This window comes from Thrips palmi, unplaced genomic scaffold (genome assembly GCF_012932325.1).
Source record: "Thrips palmi isolate BJ-2018 unplaced genomic scaffold, TpBJ-2018v1 HiC_scaffold_7, whole genome shotgun sequence".
NCBI classification, from domain to species: Eukaryota; Metazoa; Arthropoda; class Insecta; order Thysanoptera; family Thripidae; genus Thrips; species Thrips palmi.
In genome coordinates this window covers 2228716-2254017 of record NW_023144634.1, presented here as the reverse complement: position 1 = coordinate 2254017, position 25302 = coordinate 2228716, and the positions used below count along the sequence as shown (strand labels likewise).

General features: G+C 53.8%; 2 protein-coding genes across 2 annotated transcripts; one reads left to right on the top strand and one right to left on the bottom strand.

Annotated features, from left to right (window-relative positions):
• The first annotated feature begins 1475 nt into the window (after positions 1 to 1475).
• LOC117652325 lies at positions 1476 to 15322 on the top strand. The gene is made up of 7 exons (XM_034397150.1): positions 1476 to 1747; positions 5151 to 5359; positions 11042 to 11173; positions 12811 to 13068; positions 13566 to 13653; positions 13737 to 13827; positions 14320 to 15322. The coding sequence occupies exons 2-7, from the start codon at positions 5153 to 5155 to the stop codon at positions 14414 to 14416; spliced, it is 873 nt and encodes a 290-aa protein (XP_034253041.1). The 5' UTR covers positions 1476 to 1747; positions 5151 to 5152; the 3' UTR covers positions 14417 to 15322.
• A 638-nt stretch (positions 15323 to 15960) lies between these two features.
• LOC117652324 lies at positions 15961 to 24521 on the bottom strand. The gene is made up of 13 exons (XM_034397149.1): positions 24290 to 24521; positions 22878 to 22918; positions 22208 to 22412; positions 21670 to 21838; positions 21050 to 21345; positions 20429 to 20871; positions 19409 to 19587; positions 18691 to 18805; positions 18027 to 18290; positions 17523 to 17726; positions 17021 to 17167; positions 16523 to 16936; positions 15961 to 16275 (listed from the first exon to the last, which is right to left on the bottom strand). Exons 1-13 carry the CDS (start codon positions 24316 to 24318, stop codon positions 16130 to 16132), a joined length of 2652 nt encoding a protein of 883 aa, XP_034253040.1. The 5' UTR covers positions 24319 to 24521; the 3' UTR covers positions 15961 to 16129.
• Between the last annotated feature and the right edge of the window lie 781 nt (positions 24522 to 25302).

Below are 25302 nucleotides of genomic sequence, written 5' to 3'. Positions count from 1 at the left end.
CTGGTGAAGGGCAAAGTGTGAAGGGTAAAGGTTGATGGTGAAGGAAGGGTGAAGGTTAAAGGATGAATGGTGAATGGTGAGGGTAAAGGGTGATGGTGAAGGATGAAGGATAAAGGATGTATTGTGAAGGGTGAAGGGTAAAGGGTGATGGTGAAGGATGAAGGAGGAAGGATGAGGGAATGAAGGATGAAGGATGAAAAGGATAAAGGATAAAGGATAAAGGATAAAGGATAAGGATGAATTGTGAAGGGTGAAGGGCGAAGGTCAAAGGGTAAAGGGTGATGGTGAAGGATGAAGGATAACGGATGATGAAGGGTGACGGGAGTGTGAAGGGTGAAGTGTGACTGGTGAAGGGGGACGGGGGAAGCGGAATGGTAAATGGCCACCACGACGGAACCGGCGGCGTCCAGCATACGTGCCAAATAGTTGTACCTTGATGGGATGGCGTGCACTTAGAGGTGTCAACGAGTGTTGCGATCCCCAAATTTAGCACAACGGCGGTGTGGCCTCGCACGGGGTCTGAGGTGAGTTGTGGCCTGTGGAAGACTTAAAGAAGTACGTCTTGTTTCGTTGAAAGGGGAGCCATACAACTTTTGTCGCGTGGGTGTCCCGTACGAGTAACTCCGAAAAAAAATGTCGAGACTTATGTGCTCAGACTTCACGAACGTCTACAGTACCCTTGTTCGCACAGTGGGTCGGGGAATTTTATTGTGAGCACGTGACGTGAAATCACACCGCTCAAACTTAAGAATGGCTTGGCATTGCGGGACCTTTAGTGGCCCACTCGGCAGCCCACTGTGGCTGCAAAATAAAACGACTGCCGGAGACGGACGGCGGAGTGAGGTCGAAGAACCCGCCGGGAACCAGTCTGCGGCAGACGGGGGCAGGCGACAGAGGTGCAGGGCAGGACGCACCGCACCAGGACCTTCTCGGACGGAGAGTGGATGCACCGCCAGAAAAACAAAGGATAAAACAACGTGAACTCACATTTCAACCGACACCTTGACCTTCGTCACCAACACAGAGCGCCTGCGCTCGGTTAGGGTAGGCCAGCCCGCGGGACACGCATGCTCGCATACGCAGAGGTTGCCTACAAACCATTACCATTACCACTAAGGGCTAGACCACACATGATCGAGGCGCTTGACAGCGTGTTCGCATCAAGCATAATGCAGCGCGGCATGCGACTCACGTGTCCAGGAAAACATGTTATTTGACGTTCATGTTCTTCCAGCAGACAGAAACGGCCAGGCCACATCGAAGATCGAGAACAATTACTACTTTTTGTTTGTGGGTGCAATCTTTGGCACGTCATCACATTTCTGGAAAAGCCCCGAGTGAATCCTTTATCGCCCTGCCGTGCGGTTGGTCGCTCCGTGTTGTCCGGGACAGAGCGGGACCATGGTGAGACGGGGGCGGGGAGAGTGTGCGGGAGAGAGGGGGAAGGGCCGGGAGTGGCGAGCGGGAAGCGGGCTCATTCAACCTCTCAGTCCCGCCGCGTTCGCAGCGAGGCTTGCTGCTGGCGTTGCTCGCGTTGCGAACCCTGCCGGCTTGTTCGCGTCACTGGAAAAGACGAAACTGAGTCTCGTCCGTGTTGAGTTTGTGTGTCTCGTGCATGGAAGATGGAGGATAATTTGTGCAAAAGGTGAAGTGAAGTGCAAAAGTGGGTGCTGCACGGCACCATCGGAATCGTTGGTGCATAAAGGATAAAGGATATATTTTCGATTCCCTACAAATGGAAAACAGAGTAAGTCTCAACTCCATTGATTTGTATTCGCAAAATAGGATTCTGATGAAGAACTTTGCCGTAATACGCAGAAATCAACACAAGCATAATACGAACTATCTTCAAGAAATTGAAAATGGGATGGTTTCGGACAAATTCTGCTTCATATTATGCTTGTGCTGAATTGACTGTGGTGCGATTTGGTTGTAAGAATTTCAGTGCGTGACCCATACCGTGACCGACGAAAACGAAAAAAAAATTATTGGAAAGTTCACACTTATAAACACGTACTTGGCAAGTACCCTCATCAAAAGAATAAATTAAAACTTTCATTTTTAAAAAATCACAAATGTCTAGAAAAATAAGTACCTTTTTGTAGCATGTTTAGTTAAGTTTAATTCATTTGTAAAACTAGAATTTGTTCATCTTTAATGAGCTACATACATACTTGCCCAAGCTGGCCCAAGCACACACTTACAATTAAGCAATTAAGCAACTGTAGGTGTGTACTGGCCAACTGTACAATAAATATGTGTTTGTAAGTGTGAAGTAGACAGTTAGGAAGTGTCATCGCCGCAAAAACTGTGCTCCCCCAATGTTCTGCAGGTGCATGCTGGCCGTGCTGGTCGCGGTGCCACCAAACACGTGGCGTAGATCGTGTGAATCCATGTCCACGCTGGGATCACGGCGCTCACGAAACACAACCCGTCTCCATTCAATGACTGCACTTAGTTGTTTCGTCTCCGCTTCTGGGACGCTGACGTCGTTTCAAATTACTGGCCATCCGACAGGCAGACGCTGTACGATCTACACGTGTCTACCTGCCTCCCCCCACCTCCCGGGGCTAAGCGCGCGCTCGCGTATGTGTTCAAAGGCGTCATTGCGTGGTGGCGAGCGATGCCGGAACTCGCATCAAAGTTAGTGCCGCCTGACGCCTTGAGACTCTCGAACCAAACAATGCGCAGAAAAAATAGCAGTCGCCGTCGAGAGACTCGCTTCTTGGACAGCCGGCGGCAGATGTTCGAAGTCAGGAAAATAATCAGGAGGGCAGAGGGCTACGACTTGGGTAATCCGTTATCCAGATTACCAGAAATTTCGAGGTAATCCGGTGGCAATCCGGGGAATTCCGGAGGTAATCCGGGATAATCCAGCAAATGTGATCCTGTTATGTCTTCGTAATCCGGCTGACATGAATTTTACCAGTCGCTATCCCCTTGGGCAAACGCAAACTCAAAACCGTTTAGCTACAAGACTCAGAAAAACAGAAAATTTAGTTGTTGTTGAGGCGAACAAAGCCGCGAACAGCAACCCTGTACGAGGGTGCTGCCACCGCACCTGTACGCCTGCGACATCTTTCCTTTCGCGACTGAGTTGCGAGTACAATTCGATCGAAGTCCAGCAGCAGGGGCAGATTGCTCGTTTTTGCCGCCACGTCTGGAGGAATATTCCCAGAGGTCGTCGGGAGGCCCCGTGAGCACCGCCAGCACTCAGCCGAAAGCGATTTCGATTTAATGCGCGCTGCATTTGCTGGGGCCGTAATGAAGGAGGGCCTCGTCGTAAACCTCCTGCAGGATCTCCGGCCGGTTGAGTCCTTAGTTTTGTTCTCTTCGTGGATTTCAAGGTGCTGCAAAGCGTGCACTTGCAATATCCATTTTTCCTCGTATTTTTTGATTTCTAGAGACAACATCTCGCATAAAAATGACATCTGGTTACCGGCTTCATATACAGATTCTAAAAATCGCGAAAAAAACTACAACATTGTTGCCTTCGCACTCTCTGAAAACCGTACGTACTATTTTAGGCATAACAGATCTGTAATTCCCAAATGTCGACAAAAGTAGCTTGTTATATATTTTGAACACACATAAGCTTACAAAGGGTACTCCGTAATTTACGGACTAATTCTTCCTAAAACAAACTAAATAGCTTGTAACTTGCATATGCTCGAAATACTTCGTAAGGTTTTAAGCGCGCACGCTTTGTTCTAGAACGCGATTTGCCTAGCAAGGCCACTGGAGGGACGAACGGGCGCTTGGCCCTCCCAGTGCGAATTGTAGCCAGTGGCGTAGCGCGGCGTTCGCGAACTGGGTGAGAATTGGTTTACTACCGAGCCCGGAAGTGCGTGACCAACAAGGATGGCTGCCTATGAATTGGGCAGTTTTAACACCGGTCTAGGCTAGGGCAGGGACAGCGGCTGCGAGGTCAAACGTGAATCTTGTGGGCAGGTTTCTGGCCACTACTACCTGGTTCGGACTGCCACGACGGGCTGAGGGCGGAAACGACATCGATAATCCGGCTGAAAGCAAAATTGGTTATCCGTAATCCCGGATTACCGGAAATTTCGAGGTAATCCGGCGTTAATACAAGGCGTAATCCTAGAAATTTTTTGATTTAGTCACGAAGGTAATCAACACCAATTTCGAGGTAATTCGGCGTTATTCAAAGGTAATCCGGCTGACAGCAAAATTGGTTATCCATAATCCCGGATTACCGGAAATTTCGAGGCAACCCGGAGTTAATACAAGGTGTAATCCTAGAAATTTTTTGATTTAGTCACGAAGGTAATCAATACAAAATTTGAGGTAATTCGGCGTTATTCAAAGGTAATCTCAGAATTTTTGGGTTGTCAAGAAGGTAATCCGCGCGTAACAGGCGTAATTCGTAACCGAGATCCGACTGACTCGAAATTTGCCTGTCGTCACCCCGCATCGTGAAGCTTTTGGTTTCGATCAATCGAATGCATTGAGAGGCGCAGCGTTGCCGGCTGTGCGACCGCTTCGCTTGCGGCTGCGCTCCGCCGCGCCGCCCTCGCGAACGCATCGAAAGGTGCAAGGCCAGCCGGAACCGGGTCTTGTCTTCACAGGTGTGGCCGCTCGTGTGGCCGAGACTGACCAGGCAGCAATGCTACACCGAGCCCGAGTGTCCCGAGGAGGGGGACTGAGTGGGGCAGGGGAGGGAGCTGCGAAGGGACAAGAGGGAATGACAATGGAAGAGGGGAAGCTCAAAATGCAAAAATTATTTTCAAGTTTTTTTTTTGTTTTTTTTTTCAAAGAATACTGCTTAAAAGGTTGACTCAAAATTCTTCGTTTTTTTGTGGTTTTTTTTTGCCGCTCTTGACGAGGCCCACTGACTCGGTCGTGCTAGACGTGTTTGACACCTTCACCGGCTGTTCGCAGCGGACCAGCGAGAGGAAAGTGGACCAGACTGCTTCTTTCTCCCGACGCCTCGCCCTGTCTCTCTCGCACGCCTACGGGACAGTCCATGAGTGCGACAGAGACAGAGCGTGGACGTCACGGTCCAATGCAGCGCGAGCCGGCGCGCCAAGGCCACACCCCTTTTCCCTGTTTGTTTCTGCAGTCTCTTTGTTGAGCGCTTCCTGGTGCGTTTTTCATTTTCTCGCTTTTTGCTTCTTTTTGCGTTGCAGGTATGACCGCTTGCGGCGGGACCAGGCTCCGGCCGGACCCCGGAGCAGGGAGAGGGCGAGCGGGCCGAGCGGGGCCCCCGTTGGGGCAGGGGCCCCCGTTGGGGCAGGGCCACGGCCAGGGCCTCGGCCAGGGCCTCGCCTCCATCTGGTCCTGGCTCCTGGGCGGCGCCGGATCCAAGAGCTGCAGCCTGCGCGGCAAGAGGGCACTGGTGCGTATGTCTTTAGTTGTAAACCTGATTGATGTGAGTGTGTGTGTCCTTAGATGACCCACTTTGCAAACTCGACAGTGCACTCAGTGCACTTCGTCATGTACTCACAAGTACACGCCTACGAGAGTGTTCTCAGATGAGGACAATCCTACGAACGAGATCGTACTTAAATGAGTGCAATCCAAACGAGAATATACTCAGATAGTACACTTCCACAGTGTGTACTCAAATGAGTACACCCCACGCCTAGCAATATATGCTAGTGAAGTTGTACTATACGCTGACCTGAAAACGAAGAGCCCTGGGTTCTCGCGGTCGAGGGCTACCTGCAAAGCTAGCCAAGGCGGCAGATGCCATAAAACGCGAGAACTCAGGGCTCTTCGTTTTCTGGTCAGAGTATACTCATCTGAGTACTCGCTCGTGGGAGGGTACTCGTTGAGTACGCTGAAGAAAACTGACACTGTAGAGTTCGCAGAGCATGTAACGGGGTGCAGCACGGCAACGGCGAATATAAGCCAGGAGTCCGTCCTTGGTTCAGTAGAGCGCCGCTTCGCCTTGGACCTTCCCACTGGACGGCCGCGAACCGCTTCCCCACATCAATATAACTCAACGGCGATGGACCTAGTCGCTCCGGGCTGTGGGCTAAATTCGGAAGCTTGCCAGGCTGCTTAAGCAGTGCATTCGTCGCTCTGTCCACGAGTGCTCGTCTGTCGAGCCTGAGGCATGCACTTGAGGCAGAGCGTTTTGGTCAGAGTTGGTTGCAGGGTGGTACACGGCCTATCAAAAAAGTGACGTCATCTTCGTCAGAATGTGAATTACAGCCAGTTCCTTTAAATACAAAGTCACATTCATTGGAACGTGACTCGGCCGTCTAATTAGGGTGTCACATTCGTTTGAGCGTGGATCAACATTCCAACCCATGTGACATCGCATTCCATGAAACGTGACAAAAATCGCATTCTCACAAATATGACGTCACATTGGTTGAATATCAGTGTACCGGTAGGATCGCCAAGGCCATCAAGGTCGCGTAGAAAGCGTTCCGCAGTCAGCTATGCTCCGCTTCTAACCTGTGCCAGCCGCTTCAATCCCCCCCCCCTGTTTTTCTACGCGCGCACACACACACACACACGCGACGCGCAAGGGCATCAGGTCGACCTACACATGCCAGCACTGTCACAGTTATTGCCCCAGTCCGCTCCAGCTCGGAATCGGGAAAAGGATCAAGGATGAAGGCAGGTTGTACTTTTGCCACCAGAATCGTTTCCTTTTCGGTGTGAAGCAAGTGACATGGAACGACATCTGCCGGTAAAACTAGCCGACACGCAGCCGCTGTAAAAGTAAGACAAGATTCTTCGTCCCAAGCGTTTCTTTCGCAGTAAACACAGCATCCAAGCACTCTGGATTTGCATACAGGGGGCCACTGAGCGGGCGGCCCAAGAGTCCACTCGTTGTCGCTCGGGACACGCCGCAGGCGCAGTGTGCACTGCAGGCTGAGCTGTGCTTTTGCGTCGCTCTGTCTCTCTCACGCTCCATGGGGCGTCCCGTACAGGTGCGAGAGAGACGGAGGAGCGGCGGAGTACACTACATTCGAACCGACCTGCTGCTGCTTGGCACGTGGGTGTCTGTCCACTGCTGCTGCGTGCGGGCATGGGAGGGGGTCCACTGCGTGGCGGGGTGGGTGGGGTGGGGTGGGGCGGGGCGGGGCGGGCGCGGCGGGGCTGCGAAGTGCAAGGTAAGATAGCCCAGGGCAGGGCGGGGCGATGGAGGGCGGCGTCCTGGTTTGGTGCACCTCGCCACACCCTTCACTGCCGTGTTTACCTTCCGCGTGCCGGACCGCGCACGGCTTACAGTCTGTTGTTGTTGTTGTTGTTGTTGTTGTTGTTGTTGTTTTGTTGGTTTTGTTTTGTTGTTGTTGTTTGTTGTCGTTGTCGTTGATGCTGATGCTGCTGCAGAGTAAGTAGCGCGGTGACAGCGCTGGCGGTGAGCAGGTTCTCGGTGCTATCCAAGGCTAGCGCCATTCTGGCGTCGCGGTGCGTCGCGGTGCGTCGCGGAGGTCCCCTACAGTGTACTGGCGGCGGTGCTGTGGGGCAGTGGGAGAACGGGGTCGCGTTGCGGAGGGTCGGCCGAAGCGTTGGCCGCACCATGCATGGGAAGCGAAACCCACAGGAAACTCACAGGCGGGCACGGACGCACGCCGCCGAAAATCGCTTCTTCGTGCAATATTCGGAATGACCACCGTGTGCGTGGGACGCGCCGGGAACAGGGCTTCCAAATCGAATCTGCTGGCCAAAATTGGCCTCGACGTGCACCGCGTCCTGAGCACTGTGTCGGGATCGCGAAAATACAATGAATATACCTTTTTTGCCAGCTACTTTTACGTAGTTTGCCAACGAACCATAGCGCATTTGTGTGGGCGATATTTCATATTTTGGCCACGGTGTCCCATTGCTTACAACATTGTTACAACATTGTTACATTGCTTACAACATTGTTCAATGGCCATTGCTCGATGGCAAACAACGTAAACATAGCTCGGAAAAAGGTGCATTGACAAAAATAAAAACTCAAGTACTGCTGGGCGCAGCTCTCGGACGCCAATATTGTTTGGGTTCGGCTGCACTCGTGTAAATTTTGTCAGAATGTCAGAAACATGTCTGAAATCCTGATCAAAATTCGCGCACCTCTGAAAGCTGAAATTCTGAAAACTTACTCTGATATTGATGGTGTGAGTTCTACAGAATGTCAGGAGATGTTTTCAGCTTTCAGAGGTGCGCGAATTTTGATCAGGTTTTCAGACAGGTTTCTGACATTGTGATAACATTTACACGAGTGTGAGACACTGAGATGAGAGTTTAGCTGCGCCTAGAGAGTGGTTTCGCGACAACTAGTCGCACTAGGGGCCGTGCGGGGAAGAACTGAACACCTCGGGGGTGGGGGGAAATCAGACGCCCCACTTTCAAACTGGATGCCCTTATTCTGAGACTTACTAAGTTCTGTCACACGAACAAGTACGGCACCGCAACAACAACCGGTAGAGTTTATTTTCCGAGCATCAAAATGCGACAATTCAGAATAAAATAGGCGTGGTGTGATTTTCTCCCCGCTCCTGCAATGTTCAATTCTTCCCCGCAAGCAGGGCTAGATAGACCCTAGACAAGCTTCACACGGGTTCCAGAACTGGTCTAGAGGCCGGAGAATTAAACGCAGGTCAAGAATAGGAGCCCCGCCTGGAATCAGGGCCTCCTCTGACGTCACATTCGTTGGCCACTAGTGGAGCAAAATTTTAAAACAGCATACTTTTGTCATAGTTATGCACGTGGTGTCACACAGCTCCAAACATGCGAACTTTTTCGTACAAATTGAAACGCAGAATCGCAAAACTTCGTTCGAAACTGTGTACAAATTTGTACAAAAAGCACGCAAGCGCAAAATTGGGTGAGACCACATACAAAAATTGTACGAAGGGATTTGGTGTGCTCGGGGCAGGGCGTGAAGAAGCCTTTCCTGTTTACGGAAGCTCTGGGAGTGACTGCACGCACGCAGCGTTTGGTACCGCGCCCTCTGGAGCCACTCGAGATCCGGAGCGGTCTGGGCAGGGCGAGCCAGGGGCCGCCAGGGCCGCCCAGGCCAGGGCTGTCGGGATGCCTGCGCAGGACCTTCCGCGGACCTTGGCCGTGGCCGTGGCTGTCGTGGCGTGGCTCGGTGAATCCCCCCTCCCCCTGCCCGTCCCCCCCTCTCTCTCTCTCTCTTTCTCTCTCTGTCTCTCTCTCTCTCTCGCTGCCCTCCACGACCTCCGTCCGGTGGCTCGGCTCACTCTCACGGAGGCATTGTTCGCGTGCAGCATCGGTACGGGCTTTGAACCCGTCCGCGCCAATGTCAAGCCGAGTGCAATTTGGGGATTTGTTTGTCCGGCCGTGCCACGCCGCCACGCCAGGCCACGCCACGCCACGCCACGCCACGCCTCAGGAAGCGACTGCCGAATCGCCGGACTGGGCGCTCGTTAAATGGTCGTCAGCTGGGCGCGAGCTGGCGCGAGCCGGACCTGTGGCAGGTCAAGGATCGGAGCCTCCAGTCCCTCGAGACGGACCTCATCTTTTATAACAACTCTCTAATACACTAACAGAAATAATCCTTACGATGTGGCCCGGAGGAAGAATCCAAGTGTTCACTCTCATCCTTCAGTCGAAATTTTATCATTACGTATTCATTGACGTTTCTCAAATTTGGGCAACGAAACGTCTGTTACCGAATTTCGACTAATGAATTTTTCGTCAACCAATATTGAGCATCAAAGTTGCATCACCCATTTGAGGGGCGATGGTGGTGACTCGGTCATTCTCAGTGATGTAGTCACTTGCTCGACCAAACATTGTGAGAAAAAGGAAAAATCCTTTCAAGTTGGAAATGAGGCGAGCGCGCGAACTGCCTTTTAATAATTGTCACTTGGAAGCGCGTCACCGCGACGCTCGCTTTAAGCGCTGCTTCATTGTTACGCGCGTCATTATGCGGTTAGCAGCACGCACTTCTAGTGTAGTGGTGTCTAGGCTAGGCTGGCCAGTGTTTGCTATCGCCGGGCGCATCAAAGCGTGGCGACCCGCGGCACACATGCGCACACACACTCACACTCGAACACACTCACACACTCACGCACTCACACTCGAACACACACTCGCTCTCGGACACACACACTCTCTCACACACGCACACACAAACACACACACACACACACACACACAAACACACACACACACACACACACACACCGACACGCGAACGCACGGAAACGCACGCAAAACGAGGTGCAAGCGCACGCGCGACGCATGCTCAGGCGCGCTGGCTGGTCTACGCACCGCCATAAGCACGCAGAGATTTGTCAAGGCTTCCTGGAGCCTCCATGGAGCTGCGCGCACCTCCCAGAGACAAGGGGTGCCCCGACGAGTCAGATCCAGGTCCGTCTGATTGCAACATCGAAATTTATCAAAAGCGAACCTGTGAAAACCTGATCAACGGCACCAAATGATCTCTGCATTCGGCCCCTCTCAGTATGACACCCGGGTCGCGATTTGATCAGATCAGGTTAAATTCTGAATTACAATCACACAGACACACCTAGACACACACATATTTTTTCGCTTCAGTTGCAGTGGTTTAATCGGAATTAATTCATTAACACTCAACCACAACAAAACAAATCCAAATAATGTCAATGTCCCCAAAATAAGCGTCTTATGGTCAAAAATTTAGGGCTATATGATGTTATTGACGTCACATTGACCTGGATTTTGACTACCCACCCGTTCTCCTTGGGCGGAAATTGATGATCGATGGTTGGCTTGTGATAGCTGCGTCCAAATGCGCTTTGGGCTGCGAGCCCAGCCTGATAGTGAGCTGCCTGACAGTGTGCAGCCTGTGACAGTGTGCAGACTGACAGTGTGCAGCCTATGACAGTGTGCAGCGTATGACAGTGTGCAGCCTGTGACAGTGTGCAGCCTATGACAGCGTGCAGCGTATGACAGCGTGCAGCCTATGACAGTGTGCAGCCTGACAGTGTGCAGCCTGTGACAGTGTGCAGACTGACAGAGTGCAGCCTATGACAGTGTGCAGCCTATGACAGTGCGCAGCCAATGACATAGTGTGCAGTGAGCGCGTCTCGCCTGATTGGTCCCTTTCTCTGCGCAGGTGTCGGGCTGTGGGGACGGCCTGGGCCGCGAGCTGAGCCTGCAGCTGGTGGGGCTGGGCTGCCGGGTGATCTGCATCGACCAGAACGCGGTGCAGGTCCAGGAGACGCTGGGGCTGGTGCAGTTGCAGCAGGTACAGTAAGCACAGTGGTGCGCAACGAGTCGAAGGACCTTTTTATTCCTCAGACTACACTAACTTACTTTCTACAATTTTTGTTGGTCTCGCATAATTTTGCGCACGCGTGCTTTTCCGACAAATTTCAAAGCAATTTTGCATTTATGCACACAAATTTGTACACAAAAATCCACATGTTTAAATTTGTGTGAGACCACTTAAGACATTGTACAAATACATATAGTGCGTCACTGTTTTCGGTCTTGACGCTCAGCTCAAAGTGAAAAGTTTCGAAAGAAAGCGCTCCCCCCAGGAGTCAAAATCAGGTCAAAATCACATCAAATAATGTCAATGTGACGTCAAAATGGATCAATTTCTGACAAAAATCTTTTATTTTGAGACTGTTCACAACAGGTGAGCTGTTTGGTACTCCCTGGTTCTTAGCGCCCCATGCTTCACCATGGTGCATCATTTTTAAAAAAAAATGAAACTTGTTATCTGATTTCTGGTTGAGGTCACTGCTCTGTCCTCACTGTAAAAATTAATGTCCGGAATAAACGACGGATCCTTCGGCAAAAAAATTGCCAACGGTTCCTTCGTTAATTTACGAAGCTCTTCGTATATTTACAAAAACCTTCGTTAATTTTTTGAACGATCTCTGTCGATTTTACTATCACAATGGAATTTACGAAGGACCTTCGAAACACAAAGATCCACTTTTTAAATATAGGGAACCTTCGTTAATAAACAAATCCCCATAAAAGTGGTCCTGTTTTTGGGTCTTGAGGGCCTTCGGCAAAAAATGCCGACAGTTTCGAAAAAAAGGTCCCCCCGGTAGTACAAATCGTGGTCAAAAGCACGTCGTACATTTCAAGTGACGTAAAATTTACATCAATTCTGACATTTACTTTTTTTGAAATTTACTAAGAAGTTTGTTTGGTACTTCCTTGTTTTACCCCATGTTCCATGGAAAAACATCATTTTTGGACATTCAACTAAACCTTTTTAAATCTATTTCGGGTTGAAATTCACAACTCTTTTTCCTGTTGGTAATTCTTTGCTTGTTTTTGTGCTGAAATGCGTCAGCCAGTGCCGAAAATTGCAGCATAGATAATTTTGGCCATGGCCACGCAGGCAAAATCCGGCGGCAACGGACCGCGGCATGAAAATTTCGTTTTCGCCGTCAAGGTTGGCGAGATTTGGACGGAAGCAGTTGCAGATAGAAAAAGTAGATAAGCGGGCGCGGACAAGAGTTTGTCTGCTTTTCGACCCTGCAAAGCAGAAATGAGATACATATCTTCAGTGGAAGAAGGGCTCGTAATTTATCCTTCCAGCTGAGAGACTACTGACCCAGAGAAGCAATCGTCGCGACGCGTCGCTAGTCATGGGGAAAGAGAAGGGCCCCGCTGTCCCAGCGAGACTTATGTCCAGGCTCAGCTCTTCAGAAACCACTGTGACTTTCACGATTAATTTTCTCAGCATGATCTTAATCAAAAACAGTGCGGAATTTTGTTTTCTGCTTTTTGCAGTTGTTTCAATTTTTGTACCACTTTTAAAATATAATAACAACATGGTTGACGCAATTGTTTGGCAGTCGTCTGCCTCCAGTCAGCTTTTCCGCAAGACTGTACGACCCCCTTTTTCTGCCTTGCCAGCTCGAGACCGAGGCGTCGCGCGACCACGGCGATGACGACGACGGTGACCACCTTCACGGCCAGGGCCGTCTGGGAGACTCCCTGCCGGCCAGGGGCTTCGCGTGCGACTGGCGGAACCCCGGCGAGGCGCTGGGCCTGTCCAGGACCGTCACGACCGTCGAGGGTGGCGTGGACCTCATCTTCGTGGTGCCCGAGAGCAACAACAACAACCCCAGCGCGGTGGACGCCACGGGCAAGATCGTGGGCAACGAGTTCTGGGTGAGGAAGCCGAGTCACACCCAAAAAAATGACTTCTTGGATCAAGAAAAATTTAACTTTTCTTGGGTTTTTGCAAGAAAATTTTTCTTTATCCAATTTTTTTTCTTGAATAAAGAAAATTTTTCTTGGGGTCAAGATTATTTTTCTTACAAAAACCAAGAAAATCAAAAATCAAGAAACCATTTTTTTTGGGTGCAGTGTGCAGCGCGGCGCAGTGAGTGCTTTGCTTTGCTGGAAATAAGTCGGCGAGTGGTGCTGGACGCCAGCCTAGCCGGCTGCACGGCTGTGAGGCTAGACCTCGGCCCGCGCGCCCGGGCTCGCGTCTCGGCCATGCAGCAGCGCGTGTAGCCTTGAGCAGACTGGCCGGTTCGGCATAATTAACCAGCTCAGAAATACAATTTGAATCCTGAATTCACCTTCGTTCTTCCTGAAGCCAAGCCAGTTGATTGATCACATTTTGTCCGTTCCTGCACCATGCTCTCTCATTTTCGTTTCAGCCGCTGCTGGGCTTCCTGCCCGGGATGCTGGCCAGGACCAGGGGCCACGTGGTGCACGTCCTGGACGAGCAGATCGCGCACAAGAGCGGTAGGGAGGCCCTTGTGCCATTTGAGTTGGGCCCTCTCGCGTTATGGAGGGACCTCACAGACCTGTTTTCGTGTGTCGGGCAGGGATGGTCGCCGACGCGTGGATCGAGAGCCTTCACGAGATCGGGGCCGCGGTGCGCTACACCAAAGTCCACCTGCACTCCGACCAGGCCAGGTAGGACCGACAAGCTCATGGGTTTGTTTAACACATTCACGACCGTACTCATATCCAGACGCGAGGTCTGGGAGATGCATGATTTGGTCAAAGCAGACTCCGATCCTGAGCGGAAGTTTGCCCAAAACGATTCCGGTCGTGAATGTGTTAATAACTGGCCTTCGATGTACCTGATGCTCTTCACTTTGGCATCAGTTTTCGGCCTTTGAAAGCACTGCAATGCCAGTGGTAAGTGGAAAGTTTACTTGCCACGAATTTGACAAGCCGTTTTGAATTGCCAAAAATTGGCAAGCTTGGCCCGGAAATACTCCCCAGCTTGCCAAAATTTGGCAAGCTTATGAAGATTGCCAAATTAGTAGCAAGCAAACTTACCACTGGCTTGTGAACAAGCGTCGGACCTCCCTTGGAAATGGGTCATTAGTTATTTTTGGACGAAGATTAAAAGTGGCTGACGCCCTTTTCCAGACTGCTGACTGCTTCTTCGCTTTGCAGGCATCGGCCCTGCCGGGTGCAGGACGCCGCCAGGGCCATCCTCGCCGCCGTCAAGCAGGGCTCTACGGAGGTGCACATCGCGTACCCGGTCTGCTGAGGCGTGTGTACAGTGTAACTGAGTGAAAAGACCCACGAATTGGACGTTTGCAAGATGAACGAAGGCAGCGCGTCGTACGGACAGACTCGCGGGCTACCCGGCGTGCAGCCGAGCACCATGCCGAGCACCGCCGCTGTGCAGCAACAGGGCATTTTTCACCTGGGCCGGGAAGGCGGCAGGGCAGGCCGAGCGTGGCCGAGCGGAGAAATGGTTTCCACTTCCATCGCTTCCTGGCTCGCCTCCGACCACACGGCAAATCTTCCTCAAACAATGTTACGCGGCCCCGATGCCGCCTCCGGCCCGGACAGGATGAAGCACCAGTGCAGTCCAGTGCATCCTGCCATCCTGAGTCAGGTCAGACTGCGCCCCACAGTGGGACGGAAGGCCGGTGGAGGCAGTCGAACTCTCGGACGCGTTTTGAGCTCCAGAGTCGCTAAGTGGGTTCTCGAACCGCACGAGTGACCATCGCCAATGAATTGATCTCCGAGCGAGGAATCTATCGGTGGGTCACGCGCTTGTTTGGAGTCGTGTTCAGCGACTCTGGAGCTCAAAACTCGTCTAGAGTTTTGGCGGCCGGCGCTGGTCTTCTGGCCCACTGTGCAACCCAGCGCACTCCAGCCTTTGACTGTACCAGAGTGCTAGGAGCAATTGTAGTCTTAATAAGCATATATGTCTACGTCTATGTCCATCAGTCATAAATTTACGATAATTTTAAGTCTTATTAATTTTTTGTTGAGAAACGACTTGAGGTTTGTCCAAAAAAAAAACGGCCGCTCTCAGAGAAGACTGAAAAAAAGAGTGTTTACAAAATCATTGTTTCAGATTTATTTGACTATTTTTACACAGTGTTTCTTATCATACTAACATATGTAAATGGTATAAAATAAATGAATGATGAAAATCCTACCTAACAGTGCCATGACTTTGTGCTGTGCAGTCCTTCAGTTCATTAAGTAATGGCAGTAACACTTACAATAACTTATTAATGATATTAAATTTATTTTTAAAAAGGAAAAACAATCTACATATGAATGCCTTGATGAGACCTCCGCTACCTCACTTGTATCAAGTTGATCCAAAAGTGTTACTCACATCGATTGTCTTATGGATGACGTTTCTTATCTTGTGGGGTAGGGCCAAAGATAACTCGAATCAGCTAGGTCGTATTGTGTGAGAAAAGAGAGCATTCAGCATTCCTCCCAAGTAAAACAGCAAAAAGAAAACAACAGGTAAACTTTTAAATTAGTCTAACAAGATGAGGTGAAGGTGAAATGAAGAACACAGCGCCTGATGAAGAAGCGCGTGGACGCTCTGTGGCTTGGACCGCCGTTTCGGGCCGACCCCGCCACCGTTTCCATTCCTGGACGAGTAAATTCCAGAAGCCAGGGGGATGCTGGAGTGGAGTTTCCCCGGGTCACCGCGGTGGCGGCCCGGCACAGTGAAATTGCCAGAAGACCGGCGCCGGCGGCCAAAACTCTGGCTGCGTTTTGAGCTCCAGAGTCTCTAAACAGGACTCGAACCGGGCGTGTGACCTCACCGATGGATTCCTCGTTCCCAGAGCAATCCATTGGTGGGGTCACACGGTCGGTTCAAGTCCCGTTCAGCGACTCTGGGGCTCAAAACGCGTCCGGGATTTCGGCCGCCTCTACCGTTCTTCTGACCCACTGTGCCTAGGCCATGCCTTGGCGGCACTAGTGCGCTGCTAGTGCACTGCTAGTGCAGCAGGACGGACGACAAGGCCACAAGCAGGGTCGCAAGCACGCCGACGGCCTGCAGGCCGCTCGCAGAGCTCCAGCAGCCAGCCCGCTCCAGGATCACGCTGTACCGCACCATGTCGGGGAAGCGGCACGCGTTCTGGTCTGCAAGCGGAAAACAGAGGAAGGGCTTCAGACTTCGGACTCCATTTCACGCACGCCTTCGCGTTGTCGTCCGCGCGCCCGCGAAGGTGTGGTCTAGCCCGTAATGGTAATGGTACAAGGCTGGGCAGGCCCGCCGAGCAGGCGTGCGTTGCGGGCTGGCCTACCCTCGCCTCGGCAGGCGTTCCCTCCGCAGACAGCGCAGCACTTAAGAACAAAAAGAAAGAAAAACTCAAAATGAACAACTCACCCTGGCAGCGCGTGCTGGCGCCGGTGGTGGACTGCGCCGCGGACACGGCCAGGTACAGCGGCGCGCAGTCCCTGACGAAGTAGGCGTCGGGGCACAGGTTGACGATGGGGATCTCAAGGCCGTTGTTGCCCACCTGGCTGCAGGTGCCCGCGCTGGTGGCCTGCGAGCCGATGTTGCTGCTGGTGCCGTTCAAGGACGGGAAGGACCTGGAGTAGCACACGGTGAGGGTGCCGAGGCCCTGGTTCATGGTGACGCGCAGCTTGGCCTGCGTGTCCGTCGTGCGGTAGAAGTTGTTGGGCGCCAGGCGGTAGTAGTTGACGCCCAGCGGCTCCACGTAGTCCACGAACTCGGAGTTGCCGGAGCGGTCCTCCCTCCAGTCCGGGTCGCAGTTGGGGTTGCGGAGGCGTCGGGGCACTGTAACGCAAACGTGTTACTCTCGACTCGACAAGTGCTCATGCAAGTGCTTCACTGGCAGGTCGGAAAAGCCTTGAGCGTCACCTCTTTTGATCCTGTTGACCAACTGTGACATGGAGTTGTACGGGTCCGTCGGCTCCAGCGAGAACACGTCGTTGTTGGTGTCGTTGGTGAAGGCGCTGAACGCGTTCCGGTTGATGTTCCTGCTGGCCAGCACCAGCAAGTCCACGTCTGGAACAACGAGGAAACCTTGACAATTTCCCATCCTCACAGCGTACTTTACCGCCGGGGCCATCGGAAACGGATCTTGCCGCGGCGTTTCACAGTGGGCCAGAAGACCGGTGGAGGCGATCAAAATCCCTCACGGGTTTTGAGCTCCAGAGTCGCTAAATGGGACTCAAACCGATCGTGTGAGCCCCATCAATCGATTGCTCTCCGAATGAGGAATCCATTGGTGGGGTCAACACGCTCAGTTCGAGTCCTGTTTAGCGACTCTGGAGCTCAAAACGCATCTAGAGTTTTGGCCGCCTGCGCCGGCCTTCTGGCAAATCCACTGTGCCTTCTGCACCCCGAACGCGCAACGCACCAGGGTACAGCATGCGGTAGTTGGTCATGCGCTCCCAGAGCTTGTTCTGGTCCACGCCCTTGTTCTGCTGCGGCACGAACAGCACGGCCTGGCCGCGGCCGCCCAGGACGCGACGGTCATGGTTGTCGGCGTCGTGCGTGCGCAGGCGCTGCATGGCGGCGCCCAGCGAGGACAGCATGTCGAAGCCCGTGGCGGTCATGGCGGCTGCGGAGCAGAGACAATGCAAGTCAGGCCTGCCCGAATCCCGAGACTAACACTGTGTGGGCCTGAAGACCGGCGCCGACGGCCAAAACTCGAAACGCGTTTTGAGCTCCAGAGTCGCTAAACAGGACTCAAACCGAGCGTGTGACCCCACCAATGGATTCCTCGTTCGGAGTGCAATCCAAGGGTGGGGTCACACGTTCGATTCTAGTCCCATTTAGCGACTCTGGAGCTCAAAACGCGTCCGGGATTTCGACCGCCTCCCCCGGCCTTCAGGCCCAGTGCCGACTGCACCTCACTGACCGTCCGAGTGAGCGTCGCTGGTGTAGGCCACGTGCCAGTCCAGGCGCGGGTACGTGGAGTTGAACAGCACGCTGCCGTCCATGGCGTTGAGGATCGTCACCTTGCTGCCGAACTGGCCGGCCTCCGTGCGGTCCAGCAGGAACGAGATGGCGGGGTGGATGTCGGTGTACTGCCACGCCGTGTCCAGCAGCACCAGCAGGTTGGCGTAGGGCCGCGCCAGCAGCCCCGTCGACGTCACCTCGCACGCGGGGGCGCTGGCCGTCGCTGCAGGCGGACAACAGGAACGTCAAAGGCCAGGCGCGGATACAGAGGGGAGGGGTTGCCCCTCGCCTAGATAGCCGCCTGAAAGGTAGGAAGCAAGTGCTACCCCTCCTCCCTCTCCCCCGCCCCGAGCGTCCCAAACCCCCTCCCAACCCCCTCCCAGCCCCCTCCCAACCCCACCCAACCCCCACCCAACCCCCACCCAACCCACTCCAACCCCCACCCAACCCCCACCCAACCCCCACTCAACCCCCTCCCAACCCCCACCCAACCCCCTCCCAACCCCCACCCAACCCTCTCCCAACCCCTCCCACCCCCTCCTACCCCCTCCTGACCCTCCCACACCCGAAGGACTCGCTTTTGGTTTGGGGTGTGGTGTACTTCCTAACGGAAAGGTTCTTACGGATGTAGAGCTGCAGCTTGGAGACGGCGGTGTCCGCCAGATCGGAGATGACGTCATCCGTCATGGTCACCGAGATGGGGTTGTTTCGGCCGTAGAACTTGGAGAACGCCTCAGTCTGTGGAACAGAGGAAGCTGGGCTAGTATTAAGGTATGCCCGGGAGGAGGACAGAACCTCTCGAAAGACTCCAAGAACAGCACTACAAACTTAACTGTCAACTGCACTGGTAAAACAAAGGCAAAAAAAACTACGCCCTTTAGGGTATAAACACTGTTTATTAAACAGTCTTTAACGCCCTTTAAGGGCGTAAGTCATCTCATGCCCTTGGGGAGGGCGTGAATGGTATTGGACTTTTAGGCAAAATTTTAATGCCCTATCAGAGGCATTAACGATTTACGTCTTTCTAGGAGCGTACGTCGTTTACGCCCTTTAAGGGCATACGTAGTTTTATGCCTTTGTTTCACCAGTGCGAGTACACACTTTCAAATGCATGCTTGGCCCACACGAAGGCAAACTTAGCAAGTTCTCACGTCCGAATGCATGCTTAGCGCCATACGTGATCTCCAAGCAACGCATATGCATTTGTAAGAGTGCACTTTGCCAAGTATGCGTTTCAACTTGCAAGCTCGTATTCAAGTGAGTACTCAGTAGGCCGTGAGGTTCAGGGTGAGTGTCCTATCGTGCTGCCCTCTGCCGGCGTGCTGGCACGTGCTGGCGTACCTGCGCGTTGAGGGTCTGCGTGGTCGCCACGTCGCCGAAGCGCTCTCGCCTGGAGCACGCGCGGGTGTTCCTGTCGAAGACGCCGCGCTCCGAGTAGTACATGTCGAGCAACTGGGACAGCTTCAGGGAGTTGCTAGTGCGGCTGTACCACTCGCTGACGTACGAAGCCATGATGAGGCCTGCGATCGTTTCAAGTTCAGCATCGCGACAAAACATCGCAAACCATGTACTTTGAAAATGACGAGAGTATTTTCCTTGTAAGCCTATATCTGCTCAAAATATTTCATGTGCATAAGCGTATGCACTAGTAGGCAGTTCGAGGGGTCCTATTCAAAGTATCTTCAGGGTGTTCCCGTATAAAGAATCTTATCTGAAACGCAAGTGAATTCCACTAAGTTTGATAATTTGAGAGAGCTATAAATCTGTATAATTTGTGATTTTATTCACACAAACTTGAAGATGAAAGATCGAAGAAACCAAAAGTGCTTGTAGATACAGGCTCTGCGTACTCTCTTGTCTGTCATAAGTGGTCAAACTTAGTGAAATTTGCTTGTGTTTCAGATAAGATTCTTTATACGGGAACGCCCAGATAAGATCATTTGAATTGGACCCCTCGATTTAGGCCTACCCCCCAAGGAGAACAGGTAGTCAAAGGCTGGTCACCACGACATCAAATGATGTCATTTTGACGTCAAAATGGACCAAATTTTGACTAAAATCGTTCATTTTGTGGTCATATTGACATCATTTGGACTTTTTTGTTCTCCCTGGGTAGGTTTGTAGCGTGGTGAGGGGCAAGATCGAGGGGGAAACCACTCTAGAAATCTTGTGTCCATTAGCGCTAGAAATCTCTGGGAAATCTGAAATCTTGCCCCCAACAAGGCCAAAAACAAGCTAATTTTGGGCGGAATAACGGTTAAAATCTTGCGAAATCTGACGAAATCTTTAGCCTTCAGAAATCTTGTGTCCCCAAACCATCCAATGTGGTTGCCCCCTCGGGCAAGACCACCCTGCACTCACCGTCCATGCTGCCCCTGACCATGGGGTCCGTCATGGAGCCGTCGGTCTGGCGGTTCAGGTTCTGGGGCGTGATGTAGTACTGCTTGGGCTCGAAGGCGGACGACCAGCCGCCGGCCGTACCGACCGCCATGTTGTTCCGGTCGCTGGCGCCCTGCAGCAGCGCCACCTGGGCCAGGTCGCCGGAGAAGGTGGCGGCCCACCTGTTGTCGATGGCGCCCATGGTGTCGGCGCTGTTCCTCCTGGGCGTGTAGTACCTGGAGCGCGGGAAGGCTGCGGCCAGCATCTCGCCCTGCACGGTCTGAGGCACCAGCCCCGCCGCGATGGCCGCGATCACCGTGCCGCCGCTCACCGACCCCCACGGCGTCAGCACCACGCCGGACTGCACCGGGCAGCGGCTGCGCACGTAGTTGGTGCTCTTGCCGGCCTTCTCCGTCGCCGCGGCCCTGTTGGAACCAAGCGTCAACAGCATCAACAAGCTGCTAAGAACTGTTCGCTCATCTGATCTCGCGAGTGCTGAATTAGTTTATCAATCAAACTGGTTGGACCAGCTGGTGTTCCGTATACGAAATTTAGAGGGCTGAGAGTCTACTTCGGGACCACGCCACTTGCCACGCCACTCACTGCAAGTTGGGGTCCAGGATCTCCACGTCGTCCTCGATGCCGGGACTCGCGTTCCTCGACCTCCTGGGGGCACGCGTCGGCGGGCCCCTCCGGCTGTTGTAGTTGACGCCCGAGCTGTAGCCGCCGCCGAAGCCGCCGTAGCCGCCGCCGCCGTAGCCGCTCTGGTAGCCGCTGAAGGTGCCCGAGTTGCCGTACGGGTCGCTCGGGTAGTTCTTGAGGTTGTTGCAGGGCTGGTCGTCGTTGGCGCCGCGGTTGATATCGTCCATCGTGGAGGACATCATGAAGTGCAGCGCGCACTGGAAGAAAAGGGTTCAGTCAGCAGGATCGTGAGCCAGACGACCGGCGCCGGCGGCCAAAACTCTGGACGCGTTTTGAGCTCCGGAGTTGCTACCGGTCACTACATGGAACTCGAACCGAGCGAGTGACCCCACCAATGCTCGGAGAACAATCCTTTGGTGGGGTCACTCGTTCAGTTCGAGACCCACTTAGCGACTCTGGAGCTCAAAACGCGTCAGGACGTTGACCGGCACCACCAGTCATCTGGACCGCTTTGCGGACGCTGCCTGCAGATGCAGAAGCTCCACTGGGTCACGGAGTGCCAACGTTGCGTCTTCGCGCACCTGCTCGGGCATGCTGAGGCTGCTGTTGGGGAAGTTGTAGGCGTTGCCGGGGATCAGCTTCGTCAGCAGGATCATGTGGCGGAAGAACTCGGGGCCGGACGGCGTGAAGGGGACCACGCCGTCAGACGGGGTCACGTCGGGGGCGCGCCGAATTCCGTCCTGGCGGAACCTGGAAGAGACAGACTCGTCAGCTGGGGGCGCACAATCGGTCATAAGACCGGTGGAGGCGGCAAAAACCCTAGATGCGTTTTGAGCTCCGGAGTCACCAAATGGGACTCGAGTCGACCGTGTGACCCCACCAATGGATTGCTCTCCGAACGAGTAATCCATTGGTGGGGTCACACGTTCGGTTCGAGTCCCATTTCGTGACTCTGGAGCTCAAAACGCGTCTAGAATTTTTGCCGCCTCCACCGGTCTTCTGGCCCACTGTGCGGAGCCCCTGTGCGGCAGGCAATGCCGGGCTTTGGAGCGCGTCGGGTTGCCTACCCCTCGCGCTGCAGGCGCTTCGGCGCTCGCAAGCCAGAGACGACACACTGACCTCTGGGTGAGCTGCACCGCGAGGGTCTTGAGGTCCATCGGGATGTACTGGTTGTTCTCCACCTTGCGGATGAGGTCGATGAGCTGGCCGATGCCGAAGGTGGGCAGGGCGGCGTGCGACAGCAGGGAGGCGTTGGAGTAGCACTCCACCAGGGAGCTGGGGATGGTCATGCCGGCGTTCTCCTGGGCCGCCACCGCCGCCAGCGCTGAGGAAGACGGGGAAGTTAGGGCTTGCCTTGCCCGCCAGGCGCCGCCAGGCTGGCCTCGCACAGTTTTCTGCCCTCTGATTCTCTAGCACGCTTGAGGAGTGCGAGAGCGACGTACAGTGGGCCAAGGACCGGCGACGGCGGCCAAAACTCTAAACGCGTTTTGCGCTCCAGAGTCTCTAAATGGGACTCGAACCGAACGTGTGACCCCACCAATGGATTGCTCTCCGAACGAGAAACCCATTGGTGGGGTCACACGTTCGGTTCGAATCCCGTTTAGCGACTCTGGAGCTCAAGACCCGTCCGGGACATTGGCCGCCTCCAGCGTTCTTCTGGCAAATCCACCGTGCGGCAGAGCCTCGGGCAGAGCGATGTGCGGAATCAGCCTGCTTCTGGCAGTTCCTTGAACGCAGCCCAATCCAACATCTCCCGCGAGCATTCTGGCGCACGTGGCCAAAGACACACCTGACAGAGCGATCCATGACAGCAAGGCCCGCCCCGACCACCTGCAAGACGAAAAAGAGGCTTTTGAATGACACGGTTGCCGACCATTTTTGGGAGTGCTCTGCGTCGGCGTGCGTAGATACAGGTTATCTCCGTCGCCGAATCGGGCTCGCGCGTCTCTCTGTGCCTAGAGCTCGCTTGAGCTTCGGTGAAGCGAGCCAGACGCATTCCTTTCTCGAACACATTGCTCGGGTTTTTGAACTGAGAGAAAGTTGCGGGCACCAAGGTATGCACAACGCCGCCTATACAAATATATCCAACAAAAATAAAGAAATGAGGGCGAGGGAATACAATCTTTATTTTGCCGCGACCAAAGAGCGACGAAACACTCGTTGGCCAATCATGGCCACTGCTCAGGGTGCCTGAGTCCTGCCCGCAGAGAGTGTGCCCACGCCGAGGGGGGAGCAGCTTCCCTCATTCATTGTACAAAATTTGACCGCATTCCACATTCAGGTGGCAAAAACGCCTGAAAGTAGGCAACATGTGTGCCGAAACGCCTGAAAGTAGGCAACATATGTGGCAAAAACGCCTGAAAGTAGGCAACATATGTGGCAGAAACTGCTGAAATGTTGCACATTCTGGCACATTCACAAAATTTTACAGTGGGTCTGGCCCACACCCTCCCCCGATCGACCCGTTCCAAATTTCCCCCACTTGACTCATCGAGTTATCTGGCCGGCAAGGCCTGGGCAAGGGAGGCAGAGTGCAGCCACACTCGCTCCTGCTTTCCGTTTTGGTGCAGATCGATACATCGATAGCCGATACAGGTCTAGTTTACAGTGTCGTCGCTTCATTCGAGGAAAACAATCGGTCAATCGAAGGACTATCGCCTCGGCCGCATCACGGCCGCATCATGACGAATCCGAGGAAGGTACCGGAAGACGGGGCGCGGCCCGCCGAGGGCTTGCCGGGCCTGCCCCCCTCCCCCTCCCCCTCCGCGTTATCAGCCTTATCATATCGCACCTGTCCCGCGCCGCCTCCACGGTGCGCAATCGCCCGCCGCGCCGCTCCGCATTTTTCTTCGATTATTTCACACTCGATTGGAGCGATCTGGGCGAGCCAGCGGAAAAGCCGCCCTTTCTTGCACATGGCGGTTTCTCTCCAGGGAGCATCCCCCACCGCAGGCCTTGTAAAAGCGCTGTAAGATTGTGCAACCCGCTTGACTGGGCACCCTGGCCGGCCGTGCTAGACTTCTCCCCGTAAAACAACTTCAACGCAATGACTAACCGGGCTCGAGGCTCCACGTTCACTGCTTCGTTCGGGTGGTTTCGGCCTGCGCGGCCCGTGCAGAGCCTGCCTTTGCACCCCTTGTGAAATGAAACCCTCCCTCTCGCTCCCTTCGCGGCCCATCTCCGTCAACGAGTCCCTCTTACCTGACACTTCTCCGTGGATGTCCCTCCATGGCGGCAACCTGGTGGAGGGCAGCGAGACTTGCCGACCGACTGTGCGTCGCGGTGCGTGGCACTCACACACACGCACTCGTTCCACGCGCACACGCTCACTCACACGGCGCTACGCACGGTGCCACACGCGCGCCGCTCGGTCCGGCACTGGCAGGTACTGGGCTTGCTCTCGGCTTGCTGGCCGGCGATGCCCAATGGGCGTGAGCGTCGCGACGCCGTCGGGGCGAAGCCAAGCGAAGCCAAGCCGCCCTTATCTCGTCGGGACGCGTCGCAGGCGTCGGTCCCTCTCTCTCTCTCTCTCTCTCTCTCTCTCTCTCTCTCTCTCTCTCTCTCTCTCTCTCTCTCTCTCTCTCTCTCTCTCTCTCTCTCTCTCTCTCTCTCTCTCTCGCAGCGAGCCGGACCGACCGCGCCGCCCCGGACGCGGCCTCGCCGAGGGCCTCGCGGCCACACGGCCCCGGCAGTGAGAGTCGGAGGCAATCTTCCGGCGAGCACGCGTGGCTCATCGCGACGCGACGCGACGCGACGCTTGTCGTCTGCAGCGCCACACCCTTCCCGCAGGAAGTGGGTGACGAGGAGACGGAGTGACGGATGAGCGAGTGAAATGCACTCGGAAGACGGCCCTTCACCACAATGATTCCGAGAGTCGTTTTCGTCGCTCTGTCTCTCTCGCACTCCAGGCGCGGATTCAGGGAGAGGGGGGGGGGAGGCGAAGGTCAGCAAAAATTCGCACATTCACACAAAACCCAAGGATGGTAAAATTTCCACAATCGAGGGCGGTATTTGTTTTACCGCCTTTCCAAGTGAGGTATTCATTTTACCGCCCATTGAAGGCGGTAAATTACCACCTTCCACAGTTTTATCGCCTTGAATGTTCCGTTTGCAGGGAAATTTAAGGCGGTACAGCGGTGAAAGGTGGTAATTTTACCACCTTCAATGGGCGGTAATTTTTGTACCACACTTGGAAGGCGGTAAAACGAATACCG

What these genes read in the sequence shown, in the direction of transcription:
- LOC117652325 (XM_034397150.1), top strand. Translation starts at nt 5,153, where the DNA reads ATGACCGCTTGCGGCGGGACCAGGCTCCGGCCGGACCCCGGAGCAGGG. An exon ending in GGCTGGTGCAGTTGCAGCAG is followed by an intron (nt 11,174 to 12,810) that starts GTACAGTAAGCA and finishes CTGCCTTGCCAG; the next exon opens with CTCGAGACCGAGGCGTCGCG. An exon ending in TCGTGGGCAACGAGTTCTGG is followed by an intron (nt 13,069 to 13,565) that starts GTGAGGAAGCCG and finishes TTTTCGTTTCAG; the next exon opens with CCGCTGCTGGGCTTCCTGCC.
- LOC117652324 (XM_034397149.1), bottom strand. Translation starts at nt 24,318, where the DNA reads ATGGAGGGACATCCACGGAGAAGTGTCAG. An exon ending in CATCCACGGAGAAGTGTCAG is followed by an intron (nt 22,919 to 24,289) that starts GTAAGAGGGACT and finishes TTCGTCTTGCAG; the next exon opens with GTGGTCGGGGCGGGCCTTGC. An exon ending in CGCAGACCCTCAACGCGCAG is followed by an intron (nt 18,806 to 19,408) that starts GTACGCCAGCAC and finishes TCTGTTCCACAG; the next exon opens with ACTGAGGCGTTCTCCAAGTT.